Here is a 19034-nt window from a genome sequence, read left to right as displayed (position 1 = left end):
GCATTTGAATCTCAACAGCTGATCATAAACAGCTTTAGCATCAGTGCTGCAAAATTGTTCTGACTGTGGTAACATTCCATGGTGTAAGGAATACAGGAATAGCCACAGCAAAATCATACAGTACAACAAAAATGGACACATTTCCCTCCTGTTCCCATACCATTATTATCACAATCTGCGTTATATTTTTGTTACATGTTATATTTTTCCTATGCTTTTTCCAAGGAGTGTTGAGTAGTATGCATGTTTTCTCCATACCTCCCTTATCATCTTCGTAACAGTCCTATAATCTAGGTGAAGCCAAGAAAAATTGACTGGTCCAGGATTACCTAATAAATTCATGGTGGGATTGATTTTTTTTTTTAAATTTGATTTGTATGCCGCCCTTCTCCGGAGACTCAGGGCGGCTTACAATGCATTAAGCAATAGCCTTCATACTTTTGTATATTTTTATACAAAGTCAGCTTATTGCCCCCACAAACTGGGTCCTCATTTCACCTACCTTAGAAAGGATGGAAGGCTGAGTCAACCTTGAGCCTTGGAGAGATTCGAACCAGCAGTAAATTGCAGGCAGCTGTGTTAATAACAGGGTGCGTAGACCACTGTACTATCAATTTGAACCTTTCCAGTCACATTCTATAATCAACAGTATTAATTTCCCCCAAAGGCAGGGAAAGGTAGCATAGGATCCCTATGTATCATAGAGTAGTATTTGCCAATTTCAGCAACTTTTAAATGTGAATTTCCCAGCCAGCATGTAATATTTTAAAGTTGTTGTAGTTAAGAAACACTGGGATAGAATAAGGTGGTTCTTTGCACGAAATATGCATGCATGGATAGATAACACTAATTACTAAGGTATTTATTATGCAGTTTGGGGGATTCTATGACTGTTGCTGAACTTAATAAATATTCTTAACTAACGTTCTTGCTATATGAGATTTCGTGTGTGTGTGTGTGTGTGTGTGTGTGTGTGTGTATTTTTTTGTTGTATAACTCAAACATTTGAAGAGCTACTCAAGGAAGAGTAAGATGTTTATCTGCTTCCCATTTTAAAACATGATTTATTTCATTATTTAGACACCATTGGACTTTGGGCAGCTCACAATGTAAAAAAACAGATTACAAAATATAATTGCACAATGCACTCTATATACCAGAAATCTGACCAGGGGACCATCACCACCCTTCCCTAAGACAGGAGAACAGCTGTGTTTTCAAGGTCTTCTGGAATGCCATCAGGGTAGTAACTACATTCTAGAGCAGGGGTGTCAAACTCATGTCATAACAGTGGTGTCACATATTGTGTCTTTTTCCCCCTTCACTAAACAGGGTGTGGCCAGTGCGTGGGCTGGGAGTTTGACACCCCTATTCTAGAGGATAACTGTCATGACAAATAGATGGATCCAATAGATAATTTTGTTTGAGAGATGTAAAGGATACAAACTCTCCATTTTTTCCCAGATGGGTAGAAACAATAGGAACCAGGCAGCCCTTAAATGACTTGACCCTATGTCATGTAGAACTTTATGTGTGATGACCAGCACCTTGAATTGTATCTGTACCAGCAACTAATGCAACTTGTGAAATAGTGTGGATGGTCCTAGTAAGGTATGCTTATTACTGTCCTTGATTTACAACCACATTGAGACTGGATTTCTAGTTGTAAGACATGCTCATAAATTGAGGCACCCACATGATCAGACCTGATGTTATGATGTTTGTGGTGGTTATTAAATAAATCCATGGTTGGTACATGAATACAATGATTGTAAATTCAAGCCCATTCTTCCAAATGGGCAGTTTTGTGGGACATTGTCAAAGAATGCTGGAAACTGGCAAAAAAAACTTCCTTTTTTAAAAATTGGAAATGTTTCTGAAAGAAAAAAAAAGACCTGGTGATTTGGATCCTGGTTGTAAAAACAGACCTTGCTAAATTCATCTTTTAATATTGTATGCCTGGAGACAGAAACTGGGAGTCTTTGTTGAGTTTGTTGTAACTAAACAAATGCAGGTACATTGTTAGGCTTTCCTTATTCCAGTGATGAAGCTGTTCTAATTTATGATGGAATTTGAAGGTCAGCTTTTGGGGTGACAGAGATCCAAAGAGGGCAACCACCTAGGCAAAATGTTACTCTCCATTTAAGAAGAGAAATGTGAATAAGACAAGTTTTAACCCAAACTTTATTAAAACATAACAAGCATAGTACATAATCAAAGATAACATGCATCCTCTCATCTTGGGTTTACATTACAGAGGAAAGTAGACCACAAAGACAGGTAGCTTAAAGACAAACATTTTCAGTCTTCTATCAAGTCCTTTAACACAAAAACATACTCCCAGTGCCCTTAGTTTCCTTCCCAGAAACAGGAGAAAATACTTACTTGCCTTGAAAACAGCGAGAGCATTAATTTCCTATCTCTTCAATCATTGGTACACCATATATGATACTGAGTTAAACAAATATTTTGGAAAATGAAGTAGAACACATTGTGACAACTGGGAAATGAAATGAATTTCCTTCACTTAGTTCTCTATCCGTTTGATGCTTAAATTATTCTGGTTCAAATGAGCGAATTAAACCTTGATTGTGTGATATTGGGTGGAACATCTACCCTAAATTACAGGGTTCACAGGCTTGTTAAAGGAAAATGTAGCAACCATATTTGACTTAATATCACATATTAAAAAATAATCCCAATCAAAATAGTCATGTGTGAGTGGCTTAACAAGTAAAAGTGACTCAAATGTTCTTAGAAGATGTTCTTAGAAAATCGTAGGAAGAGAAGCAGAGCCTTTGGCTTCATGTAAATAAATTCAAATATTTCTAGCCCCTTTGCAGCTTGAAGTTAAATGTCTCAAGGCCAGGAACAGGTCTTTCTACTTCCCAAAGCTGCAGAAACATACTATTACATGAGGATTGTATTTCCTGTAGCTGTTGCATGAATTTAGATTAGACTAAAATTGCTATAAAAATTGTTTATCTTTCAGTCACTTTCCAACTCCTGAACATGAATCTTCTGATTTGGTTGATTAAATATTTTCTTGACTTCTTAAATTGCCTGACAATGCCTCCTGGTGCTACCCCAGTTCTCATTTTCCACCAGTGTCTCTTGCTTACCTATTTCAGCACAGCAATTATGCAGCAACAACCAGAACTGACTTTGATCTGTTAACTTCTTAAAGAGATCCAGCCAACTTTTTAGGCATTCTCTGGCCTCAACAGGGTCATGCCCATAAAATTCCACTTCTAACTGCTGAAAATTAATAGAATATTTCTGGCTATTAGCTAAAAAACTGCAGTAAGTCTTCAGAGTAGGCTTAACACAATTTGGTTGAGAGAAAAAAGTCCACACCTGAAACTGTAAATAAATTTCTTTAAAACTTCATGAAATTAAACTCCATTTTCCAGTGGATGTTACAGCATAATTAACAGCTGTCTTCCTATGATACCGTCATACTGAAAAAAATTACTAAAGAGAAACATTATGTTTGGATGTGGTAAGATTGTCTGCCTCTGTGATCTTGTTTTCTTTTTTGTTCCTTGATGTATTTTGGCCTAGTGACTATGTTCCCAGCAGCAGTAACTTAAAAATGGATAGAGAATATCATATTAAAAAAGCCACAATTTATTAGGGTTCCACAGAGTATTAATTCATGTTTCATACAGGAGTATTAATTTCAGAAGAAAACTTTTTATCTTAATATTTTTGTTAAAATAACAAAGTATTTTTAATTGCTGTCCCCCTGAGCTGGTGCATGTTTAACACTATGAGGCCATACAGAATTCAAGATTTATTATAGACAAATACATCAAAAATTCAAGTAGATTTCATTGCATTTTAATTGGTACTAGCATGGTTTTCTATACAGTTTTGAGAAAAAAAGAAAAAGCAATATTTTAGTTTTCTAGAAGGGAGATAGCTTGTTGGTATGCTATGGTTTCAAATGGTCCAATGACTTTAAGAGATGTGGAGAGGCTTTGGCCCCATGTTTGCACTATAAGAATTTGAAGTTACACCAAGATTTGGAAAGCCAGTGCTTGAGCTTCATCTCAAAGGAGAGAAAAAATAGTGCTATATACCCCACCCCTCAACTCCTTTGTACACATCTCACAACACGATACTCGCTGCAAATTTAGTTTGCAAATTCCACTCAGTAACATTCCCACACAGTCCTCCCCCAAATCCTTCACGAAGCCTTTTCAATCTGATCTATTGTCTTCACATTAGTTGTCTTTGAAACTCAGAAAATGGAGGAACTCCCACGAGTCAGTCAATGCTCATCCTCTAGTTTATCAAAATGAGAATATCAAATGTAATTCAACTGCTCCATTTCCTGAATTGCTATCAGCTGTGGAATAATGGAATCCCCTCACCTCTTTCCACACAAAGATGAAATCTCAGAAATTGTTACTGTCCTTTTATCCATGTGTTTTTAGAATATGGGTTTATGTGCTGGCAAAACAATCTGAAAAACAGCAATGGTGGGAAGCTGAAGCAGCAAAGTTCAATCAAAAGAAAAAGAAAGTAAGCAAAACATCTGAAGTTGTTCAAAGACTTCTTATCTATTCTGCCACTGTTCCATTTTTGTATTTAAATGCCCCCATCACTTGTTAAATTTCTTTCTGACTTTTTCCAATAACTGTATCCATGCTTGTAAGAAGACTATGGCGGGAAGGCATAAAGAATAATGGATAGAGAAGAGTCAAGGTCAGTGAAGGTTGAACTTCTGTGAAGATTGGTAATAATAGCTAACCTGAGCCCAGGAACTGAGAGGAAGGTTAAGACAATAGTTATCACAAGTGAGAAAACAGACTGCCCAGAAAGTCTGCAGAACCTCTGTGATCTAAAACAAAAAAAAAAATCAAAAGTTTTAAATACACCTGAGAAGAGTCATAAATAACCTGACTCAATTCACAAAAAGAGATTACAGCATGAATCCATTCCACTTGGAGCCAATCCCACAGAGGATTGTGAAAATGCCCTGAGTTTTTCTTCAGAATTATAATTTACTCCTTTCCTTTGTCCAATCAAGGATTCTTGAGAATTGTAATTCTGTGCAAGGGCTTGGAACAGAGACTCCTCAGCATTGTTCCCAAACTATAATTTCCAAGGTTCTTGGAGAAATTGCAATGATTATACTGTTTTATAGTGCTGGATAATGAGATAATCATCTGAAGTATAAGAACACCATGTAACTGCTAAAGTTACTTTGCTGTTTTGAAATGAAACAGTTTTTATTTTGGAACAGTAATGGGTTCAGAACATGCAAAGAAACATTTTGGAATATGTCAGCTAAGCGTGAATTCATAAGCTAATTGATCCAGAGTTTAGACTGACAAGATTTCAAAAATTTAACTACAGGCATTTGCCGTAACAACTTCTTCCCTTCTTCTAGCTCCACTAGAAGCACCTCACACTGACAAATCGTCAGACCTTGCCTTACTGCTTGTGTGGCTAGTTTTGCTGAGTCTGCGTTTGTTCTGAAAGTATCCATTTGGTATCAGATTTGGTGCAGAATTTACAGTGGCTTCTGGATGTTGCATGTAGTTTAGTTGGATAAAGGGGGCTTCTCCACCTGAATCATCTGGATTGTGGACCCCCTCTGTTGCAAAGTTGACCGTGTTTTGTTCAGAGGCCATTTTGTTACTGAAGGGGCTGATATACTTCCCTGTAGGGTTGGCTAAACACTGATTAAAATCTGGAGGAGGGGTGCAGTTTTCATCTGTCTTCACTTGAGAGTCTCCCTCCAGTTTGCCAATTGCTGGTGTAGGGCTGATTTTCTGAGAGAAGGTGTGCTTAGTTTTCTTCCATCCTAAGTGATACAGTTCAGCCAGGCTTAAGAAGAGAGAGAAGGATGCTACCACAAGCATGAAAATGATAAAGATGTTCTTTTCTGTCGGCCGAGAGATATAACAGTTGACTGGATTAGGACAGGGCTGCCGGTGACAGACATAGAGGGTCTCCAGAAAGATTCCATAGAGCATATATTGCCCAACAATGAAAGCAACCTCCATGGTGGTACGGATTAAAATACTGCAGACATAGGTATTCAGCAAAGTGCCCCGAAGAATTATTCTCCCACTGGGTTCATCCCAGCAGGACAGCTCTATCTTCTCTGGTGCTGGGTAATCCTGCTGGGAAAAAGAGTCACACTTGTTCTGGATTGTCCTTGCTTCTTCCTTGGTCTCCTTAAGTTTCCTCTTCTCCTGCATACGGACGGTATGCATTGCATGACCCATGTATAACAGGGATGGTGTGGAGACAAAGATAATCTGAAGGACCCAATACCTGATGTGGGAGATTGGGAAAGCTTTGTCATAGCAAACATTCTCACAACCGGGTTGCTGGGTGTCACATTTGAAATCGGACTGTTCATCTCCCCAGGAAGATTCTGCAGCTGTGCCCAGGACAAGCATCCGGAAGATAAAAAGGACAGACAGCCAGACTTTTCCCACTACTGTTGAATGTTTATGGACTTCTTCAAGGAATTCTCCTAGGAAGCTCCAATCACCCATGTTTATTCAATTGGGAGACTGACGTCTAAGGGCAAAAGAGAAAAAAGGAGTTATGGTGAACAATGTGTAGGGCATAGAAATGTCTTCCCTAATTTAATAACCTCCAGATATATTGGATTCTAATTCTTTTATAGATGGCCATTAGCAATGCACTGATTATTAGAGTTGAAGTCCTTCACATCTGGATGATATATTGTGCATAGCAGTCAAGCCTTTGTAAGTGGCTTTAAAAGACATTAAAGGCATGAAAATATCACCTTAAAATGCAGATTATCATAAAGACAATAAGGGAAGCATGCTATTTGTTTGCCATTTTTTAATTTAAATCAGTGCAGCATAGAAAATAGGTTCAAAATATCTTCAGGGAATAATACACCCTTTGATTTTAACCTTATTTGTTCATATTCCCAAGCTTTAGACAGTGTTTCTCAACCTTGGCAACTTTAAGATGTGTAGACTTTAACGCCAAGAATTCCCCAGTCAGCCATTCTGATAAACACTGCTTTAGTGTTTATATGCACCATCATCCCAACTGTCTTCTCTGGTGGCCACAACATACCTGGATAGTGTGGGAAGTTAAAACAATGGTGGCTCTTTTTCTCTCACTATAGCAGGGTTTCTCAGCCTTGGCAACTTTGGTAACCCCCAGCAAATGTGGCTGGGGAATTCTGGGAATCAAAGTCCTCACATCTTGCAAAGGTTGAGAAACTCTGAACTACACAAAGGGCTGGTTTCACTGTGAAACTCTAGTGAAGAAAGACTCAAGGGAATTCTTAGCACTGTCAGTCATGAGGCCTTTTCAAGCTGTCCATCTCTAATTCATTAATAGATTTATCTTCCTTAGCTAAAAGAAAAATAATGACAGAAGATGAATAGGAAAACGTGAGTTAGTGTTTCCAATTGAGTCTATATTATACCGTTTGTCTTATTTAAGGGGTTAGATCAGTGGTTCTCAACCTGTGGGTCGGGACCCCTTTGGGGGTCGAACGACCCTTTCACAGGGGTCGCCTAAGACCATCAGAAAACACATATTTTCAATGGTCTTAGGAATAATTTTATGGTTGGGGGTCACCACAACATGAGGAACTGTATTAAAGGGTCGCGGCATTAGGAAGGTTGAGACCCACTGGGTTAGATGTTGCAGTCTTCTCTTACCCAGCCCCCGTTTTCCATTGCTTCTGCCACCACTGCTTCTTCAAAATGAAGATATAGTCAGTTGGTGCCATCACTGACTATTGGGGGTGAGTCATTGGCCCCCACGGAGAGGGTTCGCAACTTGGGTGTCCTCCTGGACTCACGGCTGTCTTTAGAAGAGCACATGACGGCCGTGGCCAGGGAGACTTTTTATCAGGTTTGCCTGATTCGCCAGTTGCGTCCCCTTCTGGATTGGGACTCGTTAAATACGGTCACTCATGCTCTCGTTACTTCCCGCTTGGACTACTGCAATGCTCTCTACATGGGGCTCCCCTTGAGCACCCGGAGGCTCCAGCTGGTCCAGAATGCGGCCGCGCGGGTGGTTATGGGAGCGACGTGGCGCTCCCATGTGACCCCCCTCCTGCGCAAGCTGCACTGGCTCCCGGTGGTCTTCCGGGTGCGCTTCAAGGTTTTGGTTACCACCTTTAGAGCGCTCCATGGCATCGGACCGGGGTATCTATGAGACCGCCTTCTGCTACCAATAACCTCTCACCAACCAGTACGCTCCCATAGAGAGGGGCTCCTCAGGGTGCCGTCGGCCAAACAGTGTCGACTGGCGACCCCCAGGGGGAGAGCCTTCTCTGTGGGGGCACCTACCATCTGGAACGAGCTGCCCCCAGAGATACGGAGGATCCCGGACCTGCGCACGTTTCGCCGTGCTCTCAAAACTTTTCTATTTCAGCAAGCTGGCCTGGCCTAACTCCCCCCCTCTTTTAAATTTTTAAATTTTTTAATTCGTGATTTTATAAATTGGGTGTTTTAATCTGTGTTTCGGCCAAAATATTTAATAATTTTAAGGGATTTTTAATATTTGTATTATCTGTATTTTATCTTGGCTGTTCACCACCCTGAGTCCTTCAGGAGTAGGGCGGTATAGAAATTTGATAATAAATAAATAAATAAATAAATAAATAAATAAATAAATAAATAAATAAATAAATAAATAAAAGAGAATTAAAAAAGCAAAGTTACAATAGCTACAGAACATCATTTGCTTGGTAGCAGTGGTGAGTTGCTACCAGTTCGTCCTGGTTCGGGCGAGCCAGTAGAGGTGATGGTAAGGTGAGAGCGAACCGGTTTGCTCCGACTGTCAGCTGGCCCCTCCTGCCCACCCCTGCGCTATACTACCTATATTCGTTTGTTTTTAGTCCAGCTGATAGACGCAGCAGAGTGGATTGCCGCACCTCAGCTGTTCTGAAATGCAATGCGCATGTGCAAAGCGAACTGGTGGTAACGCCGGTTAAAATCCACCACTGCTTGGTACCACTACACACTCTCCATCCAGAGAAACACAGCTTATTGTTTTTAATTGACTGATTTTTCAGCTGCACTGGAATTAGAATGCTTGACAGATGTTCTGTTTCCAGATTTATTTCAAGCATTTGTAGCTTTAAATAAATTCTGATACTGAAGTTCCAATGCATGCTGCTGAATACTTGAGAAACTAGCTTCAGACTCTAACCAAAGGATAATGCTAAGTGGAGATAATGACCTTGGGTGTGAGTGTACAGAAGGCTGCTGCCCAGATGGGTGTTAGATCTAGTTTTGCTCGTTCGTTATCAGTGACTTCAGTGTCAAGTTAACCAGTATATGATTAAGCGTGAAAATCGTAGGGCTGGTACTAAATTGGGAGGTGTTGCGTATGCGAGGACAGCCAAATAATTTTGATCAACCTAGAGAGATTAGGACATATTGACATAGTTTTAAGGCAGTTGAAACAAAAGGTTACAGCTGATGCTGCTGAATTTCTCCAAGTTTTACTAGTTTGCAGCCAGCACAAGGAACTTAAGGATAATTAAAAAGCATCAAATAACAAAAATGCAGTGCAATCTTTAGCCTCAGAAGAAATACTTGTATTATGTGCTTATATGCTTAAGCTTTGCAGAAAAGTGTCACCGAGTGCATGTCTTCTGTCTTTCATCTGATACTGTTTGGTTAATTAAAGAAACAACTCACAGCTTAAGATAAACAGTAACTGCAACTTAAACTAGATTTTTCCAGACCAGTAAGAAAGTCTCCACTCTCTTTGTATCTCTAATAATAACCTGCATTCCTAACTCTATCTTTTAGGATCCCTTTATCTCTTATTTCTCCTTCAGATTCTTCCTTGATTTTATTACCAACTTCCATAAACATTGTGATTGGTCTATAATATCTGCATCCTTCATTTTCTCTCTTTCCTCTGACCAAAGTATCCCAACTGGGAATAATATCTCATGTATAAAATAAAGTGGGTTCTAGTCCAGAAGAAACCATTTAACAACCTCCAGAGATCAGGAAACACTGGGCTGCAGCTGGTGCACACACTGTCAAGTGTGAAATATTTGTAATAGTTTTTTTTCTTGCATTATTGTGTAAAGGATTGAGAATACATCCAAGAACGAAGGAAGAAAAATGTCAATCTCTTTCTCTCCAATCTCAAATGTGAATTTGCAAAAGAGCGATGAGAACAATATGTTTGGAAGCTTATTCTAATTCATCTTCTAGATTCAAGGGCCCCAAATTTATACTAGATATGCTTTGATTTATGGCATAAATTGGGAATTGGAAGCATTGAGGAAGGGCTAGGGAAGGGGTACTGCGGTTGATGCTTGAGTAGCAATTGTGCATGTGTTCTGGGGCGGTGACAAAATTAATCCTGTATAACCAACTACATTATAAATAAAAATTATGATCACTCCATTAAACAGCTAGAGATCAAGAAATCCATGCAAAATATACTTTCTTCCCACCTCTGGTATGTTACATACCTGGACAGTTATATCCTCATTATATGTAATAATAATCCCATATTTAAATTCAATTGCAATTTTGCTAAATTAATTAAAATTCCTAACATTTTTATAACATTATTATTTAATTTGCTGCTAAATGTCGGAGTAACATGAGCTACAATTTACACATTCTACACAGCATTATGGCTCTCCAAAAATCACTCCCCCCCTCTTCTTTCTTAAGGAGGTCAGCAAATTTACTATAAACAAAGAATTCGTTTGCTGCTTTACCAAGGAATGAAGCACAATTGATTCTTCTTCAGGACATATAATGTTCATTGTTTCTATTTTTTTTTAGTGCCATGTGACGAAGACAAGGACAGTGGAGATGGATGTGTGAAATCTGCCCTCAAAGCCAGATAGAGAAAGAAAATAAATAGCACATTATGTCATGTTTCTGAATCCTTCTAGCTTTAACATTCCAAGGGCAAAATAGAGCAATAAAAAAAGAATGCAATATTTGTGCTTGGCATCATTCCCAAGTGATCTTGAATCTCATCAGTCTGAACTTCTCACACTAAAATTTAGCTAAGAAACTGTGAGAAAGAAGTTTGTCTAACTAGTTATGTCTTTTACATTTCCTTATTGTATTACATAAGAGGTTATCACATTTTTCAATCATTGTTTCATAATCTATATATTTCAATCAGTGCTAGGGTAAATGCTATATTTAAAAATCTTTTCAGAAGAATTCATATATGATGGCAGCAACTGGCTAACCATGTGTAGTCTCTGAAGCTGGGGCTAATCTTGGAAACTGGAAAAAAAAAACACCCAGAAAATGCCCTGTCCCCCACCTCCAATTATATGGAGCCGTATTTGATGCTGAGAAGAATCTTTATCTGTTAACAAGCTTTTGACTGATTAAGCCTTCAACACAGTCTAGTACTTAGAGAAGCCTTGATGCTAAAGAAGATGCTAGAGAAATCCTCACTATTTCACAAAATTAAACCATACCTTCTTCAATTCCCTCTCTTTTTATATTAATTTAGATAATCTGATATTTAAAACAAATAAAAATGTCCTGGAAATTCCAAAATTATACTTTTATTTTTATTTATTAAATTTATTTGCAGCCCATCTAACTTTGAAGCGACTCAAAATATTTTATTTGGTATTTGTCATTTGCATTCTTTTGGTTTGCTTTTTTTTTTCTTTATGAATTGCAGGCAATATTCATTCAGTGGAACTTCTGCTCCTGATGAAGCAAACTCTAGCACTCTAGAAATACCAAGAAAAAATAATATTTTAAACCATATCCTTACCAGCGATGTGCATGTATTAATAGCAAATTTTCATTTTCTATGTACATTTTACTATAAATCTGATGACATAAGAATACAATAAGAAATTATTGAATTAGTTCTATAGGATAATTTATCTCTAGCTTGCAGTTAATAAACTGTTGTGCTTGCAAATCACAGGAGAATGTGCTTATAGCTATCCTTACTGCTATTTCTAAAATTAAAAGTGTATGGGACAAAATCAGCATGCAAATAGACTATTTAATAGTATACCTCTCTAGATCATTAAACAGAAGTAAGCCTCAAATCAGAAGGCAGAAAGCTGTAGTCCAATCTAACCTCCTGAGCAAAAATGTATAGGACTGCACTGTTTCTGCAAGAAGCTAAAAGCAAAATTCTATAAATTTCTTCCTTGTAATATTAACCCCCCCTCCCATAAAATTCATTAGCAACAAAAATCTATTTCTACAACTATAAAAGGTGGATCAATTGTATATTGCTATATTGCTATGGTTACAAAATATCAATAAGAGAATGTATTTCAAACTTCACAGTGTGTTGTGTCCCCCAATGTTCTGAAAGTCCAATTCTAAAAATATTATGCAGTTTAGCATTGAGGGAACATATAAATGAGGGGGAAAAAACAAGTTAAAACATATTAAATTACAGCACTGCTCTTGCTCATTTTTGAATTGCCCCAAAGTTGCATCCCAATTTAGAAAGTGGGTTCCTCCAGTCATTCTGATATAAGCTTAAATGTACACAATGAAAGGGAACCTGTTATATCACTAAATTAATCGTGGTTGCTAATGTACTTTAAAATATGCTGAGTGTAATATAAAAATGTCAAATTCTTATACTCTAAAAAGCTACCAGTTTACCCTCTAAATTGTATTTTAGAAATACAGCTTTCTTTCTCAAGATAGAAGTGACTAATTTTTACCATCTCATTACAATCCAGCTTTCTGTTTGTAATGATTTTCAGAGCATTTTTTACTTACCTAACTTTTTTCTTGAAATTAGCTGTTCTTTTTATCCAGCATAGATCCTTAGGAGTTTGTGTTCAATATTTTATTCATTTTTTTTCTCCATCTGCAGCTTGTCAGACACTTACTGTCTTCTCTCTTTATATGTGTATTTACTTCTCCATCATGTGTTTTGCTCACCCCTTTCCTAGACATTCTTTTGGCAAAATCAAATCATTTTATAGGTTTCTTTTTTCCTCCATGGTCTATATTTGCAGTTGTTCCTACATAAATACTGATGTTTTGCAAGTTTCAGTTGTGCTGTTTTCGGTTGTCAAGAGAGCAAGTACGGCTTGTCAAGTGTTCTTTGTAACTGAGGAACAGTGTGAATCCCTTTGCAGTTGCAGCTCTATGAAAAAAGTTTTCACCACTCATAAAGCAAAAGAATAGTTGATGTTAATGGGTGGGGCAGAAATAGGTTGCCCCTAGTTATTTCTGAAAAACTCAACCAATGAAAGAACAATCCTTCATTCAGCAAGTCCCTCATTTATCAAAGGTGTGTTTCTTAGGGGCAGAGAAAGATAGAAATAAATTATACTGCATTCCTGGAAAGTTAAAAACAGAATCAGAAGTTTGTGGACTTTGCTGGCAAAGCAACCAGCTTAACGACAATGAATAAGGCACCATTCATACTGAATCTTATCACATCAAGATTTGTATAATTTCAATATAAAGTATTTCCAATCCCCTGAAATTCAACATAGTTTGCTTTTGCTTTATCCTCGCCAACTGAAGTTTGCAAATGGTTTCAGGAGCTTGTTATCAGTACCTGAGTGAATGTGAAATGTACCTACATATTTCACCAGATAATTTCAGCAAGGTCCTTTAAGATCATCTGGGATTCTTCAGACCTTGTGAAAACTGAGGAAGCAAAAGAACCCTCTGGGGCATGAACTACGTTACTGATGGACTCGATACATGGTCTTTGTAAGCTTGTTTGTATGTCTGGGCAGTCATAATTGACAGGATTTAGGAGTGGATCAATCTTCTTTAAGGGAAGGGTTAGTGCAAGCTGCCCTTTAAAGAGGAGGTGGTATGGTATGCCTTTTCTAAAGAGATCACCTCTGAGTCCACCTATTTCTGAAATTATCAGCCAATTGCCAATCTTGTTTTTTTTTTTGAGAAGATCGTTCAGTGTCAGCTCTAGAGGGTTCCATACGAAATGGATTTATGGCTCTTTTGAGTAAAGATTCAGACCTGGGCATGAGATGGATACATTCCCAGTTATCCTTATATTAAGTGATCTGTATTATGATCTAAGTGGAAGGTGTCATTCAATATAATTAATTTGCTATGAGAGTTGGAGCTTAATAATAGTATATTACTTCTAAATTTCCAGTTGCTATGCATGAGAAAGAGTAATCAAGTTAATGTTTGCTTCAGTGTGGGGTTTTAAAGTTCTTGATCCTCTCCCCATGTTATGTAATGAAGCTACACATTGTTATGTAATATAGATGTTATGCAATGAAGTTACATGAAACTGATGGGGAAGATAACCCATCAAGATGACTGAAGTAACATTAGGTCAGACTAGAGTTATCATTCAAATCCTATCTTGGTCCTTTGAGCTGTAAGGGACTTGAGCCCAAAACAAGCTTAGGCTAATTTTGTTGAGGATGAAGTTATTACATTTCAGTGATCATTCTGGCTCAACACTGGCTTCAGCTTTGAGGATGAAGGGAGTTGCAGTCTTCCTAAAGCAGCAAAGTCTATAATTTTGGAGAGATCCTGTATTCATAGCTCCTGTTAGAGCAGCAAATGGAACTGGTAGTCAGGGAGACTTTTCCCATTTAGGGGCCTAGCTGGGAAGCTGATAATAGAGATTGTGCCAAATGCAGGACCTGATTCTTGCAGACAGTATTTAGGCCAAGGCTCAACAGTTTTAGAAGTATAAGTGGCTTACTCATGATGTACAGTGGACTGGTTAATCAGAAAAGCAAGTGTGAAAAGGCATAGTAAGAAGTGAAGGAAGAAATGTATAATGCTAATAACGGGCAAAGGGGAAAACAAAGGAGAGGAGGATTAGTATACTGGTTGATTAATATATTGAATGAATATTGATTTTTGAAAATGAATATCATTTGTTTTTAAATATCTTATATTCTAATTAAAAAAGAAAAAAAACCTTTGAAGCTTTGACAAGAAAACAGCCTATTAACAAATAGGCTTTTAAACCTGATGTAAATGTAAAATAGGAATATCCCTTTTATGGCACTTTAAGAAGAATGAGCAAGTTTGTGCAAAGCTGAAATTTAGAGCTAATATGGAAGTCTTAAAGAAAGGAGATGGTATGGGATTCACAGACCCAGGTAATAGATTCAATGACATTATTGCGAGGCACAACTTTGATATAGGAGATTGTTGGTAAAATGACCTAAGAAAAATAGATCACATCACACCTTTTCTTGAGCCAATTAGAAGCAAAATGTGAGAAAAGGCCAAAGCCTTTGCATTCAGGCTGTATTTTTGGCTGAATTAGGAAGATAGGAAACTCGGCAAAGATTCGGAGGTGGGTAGGTGGTTTCTTTTCTTTGCAGATCCAGTGCAGGACAATCGATTTTGCTCAATCTGTATATTGTTAAATCTTACAAAAAGTGATGATGTTCCTTTTCAAGACAGTCCTTGCAAGATTTTGATATCCAGGGACTACCTTCTCACCACTTGAAAGAAAGTCTAAAAGAGACTATAATTTATCAATTCAAAAAATAAACTTACAGATCTATTGATTTGGTTATACCTTTCCCCCAAACCCAAGCCTATATACAAGACTATCCCCAGCTGTTTATCCCTTGTGACAGTCATTCACATCTATCAGATTGAGAGATAAGAATGGGCCAAGGGCACACAGTAAATGGGGATATGCTATCCACTCTACCTAGATTGCCTTTCCTGGCATCTTAACTATTTTTTTATTACTTACAATAAATATGCAGAATGATCCTATACAAGTTGCTAGAAAGTATGTTCCTTATTTTAATGGGAATGGTCCCTGATAATGTATCCTATTTATTTGTCAATTGTGCCAAAGTCTGAAAAAGAGACGAAATGTGAACTGTTATATAACTGAGAATGAGGACAATTTTGCACTGCAGTGTTGAGTTGCTTGTCTTTCATGCAAGCATTTTCAATTGCCTTTGCAGCAACATAATATGAAGTTGCTTAAACAAGATCATGTCCATACTACAAGCTTTCATAACGAATCCGGGCAGGCGTTCTGTCAGAACAACAGGTATGGCAAATGTCTATGGAGATTCTCAGTCATCCAGGTCATGGTTGTCCTAAAGGTTCTTTTTCAAGAGGCAACTGGACTTTGTTTCTCCTTGAAGATGCTTCGCTTCTCATCCAAGAACTGAAGAAACTTGTTGAATGAGAAGTGAACCATTTTCAAAGAAAAACAAAGAATAGAATTCTTTATTGGCCAAGTGTGATTGGACACACAAGGAATTTTTCTTGGTGCATATGCTCTCAGTGTACATAAAAGAAAAGATACCTTCATCAAGAATCATAAGGTACAACACTTAATGATAGTCACAGGGTACAAATGATACAAGCAACAAAATTACAGTCATAGAGTCATAAGTGGAAGGAGATGGGTGGTGGGAACGATGAGAAGATTAATAGTAGTGTAGAAAGTCCAGTTGCCTCTTGAAAAAAAACCTTTGGGATAACCAGAATGGCAATGGCCAATTTGTGTATTCCCCTGTTTCTTTGCCTCTCCCTCTGAAGGTGAGAAAGCAAGTGCTATTTATTTATTCTATTTTCATTCTACATGCTTCACTAGTCAGTCACTTTGCACAGCAACCGAAAAACAGACAGAAATTCCAAGTAATAGTTCAGAAGGTCCTGAAACAATTCAGATGATCTATTTTGTGTTATGAGCCAAAATTAAGGATTTAAATAATAAAATGTCAGAATACTTACCGGTAAGTAAAGGAGAACATATTTCTAAATATGCTGTCATGGTTTTTATAATAGCTATTGAACAGAAATTCATTATTTAGACTACTTTTGCTCACTAATCCTCAGTCTTTTTATCATGCCAATCTCATGAATATTCGTCTAGTATAGGCAGTGTCTGTGCACTTATCTGAGTATAAATCCCACTTACTACTCTAGGACATGGATTTCTTCCAGAAAAGGCAGTCATCATCCAGGCACTCCAGTTATTATCATAGTTTTAGGGGATCTTGCATTGTCATTAATTATGTTTCCCATAATTAATTCTATATGTATTTTTAAAAAATCTACAAAAAAAATCTACAAAAAAAAACCAGAGAAAATTTTTTGGATTGGTAGGTTTAGGAGCCCCCCCCCAATCTGGAAGCCTTCCCCCTCAACTGCAAGACTGCAATGACATCTAATTTATCAGATTATCTTGCAGAATATACATTTGCAATAATACACTACTTGCCAAGCATCATGTAGCAATGTCATCTTTCAAAACTATAGAAATGCTTATTTGTATTCAACAATATCTGCTAATTCTTGGATTAAATGTAAGTATGACACTGTAGAATGAAATGGAATTGTGGATACATACATAAATACAGTTTTATAATGTATTTTAAATATATTAAATTTAAAAATATAATATATTTTATAGATATTTTATATATTTTGACCAGACAGAAGAAAACCATGATCACCAAATTTTAAAAAATTGCTAATAATAAAATTACTAATCCATTAGCTTTCAGATCTCTTTTAGAGTTTGCAGGACTGTACCTTTTCTATTTAGATCCAGTACGGATTTTTGTCTGATGTGAGATAAACACAGTTCAGGTGGTTGCTGGAGCTCCAAGCCTTCTTGTCTGGGATCAGGCAGCTGGCTGAAGGATCCCAAAAAATCTGAAAGAAGCCGAGTGGAGGGTCTTCCAGCTTCTGCGTGATGTATGACATGCCCCAGCAGCTGTCAGCCTCCTATAGAGTCATCACCATGAATTGGGATATAAATGTGGTCCCAAAAAAACGTTATTGTAAGCAGTGACTTGGCTCCAGTCAAGCACTTCCTCTGGCTCTCAGCCTCTCTATTTTTAATGAAGGAATTCAGGGTTATCGCAAAGGAAGTCAAATTGTTTTCGGAAAACAATAGCAAAGTAACTAAATGTTTATTAGTTCCTCCCCTGAGGTCTGGGATAGACTTGTCAATTGGACTAATGTGATGTATGGATTATTTATTAAAAAAAAATTCTTAGGGCTCGCATGCCCAATCTTCTTTATATTTTAAAAAAACAACAACCTGGAATCTAAGCCATGCAGCAATTTAGCACTTCAAGTAAAATGTTAGTGACAATAAAGTGGCAGTATCTACACGACTGCAATATGATTTCCTCTAAGGCTAAGTGTTTACAGGCTAACAATGCTCACCTCTCTACAGTGTTTTCCCAGTTAAGCAATTCAATTTTGAATTAAAAGTGGTAAAAGTGAAAGAAAGTCTACCCAGAGAAAACACTAGTCTTCTGCTCTGCGTCACTGAGCACAATCCACTGGGAACTTGTTTATACAGGCTACATTGAAATTTATGATAACTATTTACAAGAATGTTCATAAGTTGTTTTTAAACTGTAAATACAAAATGTTGAGAAGAATGTCCCAGGGATCTGGGCTCTTGATGTACATTTTTCTCATTATTTCTTAAAAGAAAAGTTCACCACTTTGTAATCCATTTTCCCACATAGGACAAGTAGTTTGCATTCTAACAAATTACTTGAAGTAAAATAGTATGATGGCTAAGCATTATCTCTTCTATTTAATCATCTGTAGCTGGAAATGGAGTGTTGAAAGTCTTAGAACAGAGAGGTCTTTTCCTATGATGTGTTGAGTTGCTCTGCTACCATTTCCAGTAATCAGGTTTTTGCAAGTTTCTGATATTGTCTGAAAAGCCCGATACAGTAATGGGCAAAAGAAAAGGTTATGCGTGCACAAAGAGCAAACAACGATACCTCTCACTTTTCACTTTCAACTGTCAAAAAGAAAAGAAAGAAAAATGTATTCATCTATGACTTAATTGTAGCTTTGAAATCTGATAGTTTGAGTTTCAACTCAGTATCATGTACCAGTTTGGAAACTGATAGTTGACAAATGCTACAAGAATTTGGAAGTGAATGAGACTGCACTTCTTATAGATACAATATGGTGCGCATGGACATTAATGGAGAATAGAATGGGAAAGAGTATTTTGTCTAAACAGCCAATAAATGTAAGCACATGATAAAAGCTTGGAGAGGTCAAACCAAAAGCTTACTGAAGCTGTTTCCTATTGTCCCACCAGATGTC

The 19034-nt window shown here is 37.4% G+C and overlaps 1 protein-coding gene across 3 annotated transcripts; it reads right to left on the bottom strand.

Annotated features, from left to right (window-relative positions):
- Positions 1-4576: 4576 nt before the first annotated feature.
- On the bottom strand, positions 4577-17605 carry GJA5 (gap junction protein alpha 5). 3 transcript variants are annotated; one of them, XM_070942676.1, is made up of 3 exons: positions 17484-17504; positions 12735-13107; positions 4577-6546 (listed from the first exon to the last, which is right to left on the bottom strand). In XM_070942676.1, exon 3 carries the CDS (start codon positions 6519-6521, stop codon positions 5418-5420), a length of 1104 nt encoding a protein of 367 aa, XP_070798777.1. In that variant the 5' UTR covers positions 6522-6546; positions 12735-13107; positions 17484-17504; the 3' UTR covers positions 4577-5417. The 3 variants fall into 3 exon arrangements, 2 of the variants coding, with proteins under 2 accessions (XP_070798777.1, XP_070798775.1); XM_070942674.1 differs by lacking the exon at positions 12735-13107 and having other exon boundaries at positions 17484-17605; XR_011600341.1 differs by lacking the exons at positions 4577-6546; positions 17484-17504 and adding an exon at positions 11568-11710 and having other exon boundaries at positions 12735-13113.
- Positions 17606-19034: the final 1429 nt, after the last annotated feature.

Source organism: Pituophis catenifer, unplaced genomic scaffold, assembly GCF_029215685.1.
Source record: "Pituophis catenifer annectens isolate HBS135680 unplaced genomic scaffold, rPitCat1.0.hap2 SCAF_4, whole genome shotgun sequence".
Lineage (NCBI taxonomy): Eukaryota > Metazoa > Chordata > Lepidosauria > Squamata > Colubridae > Pituophis > Pituophis catenifer.
Note: the sequence above shows the minus strand (reverse complement) of the source record. Positions and strands in the feature narration are given on the sequence as shown.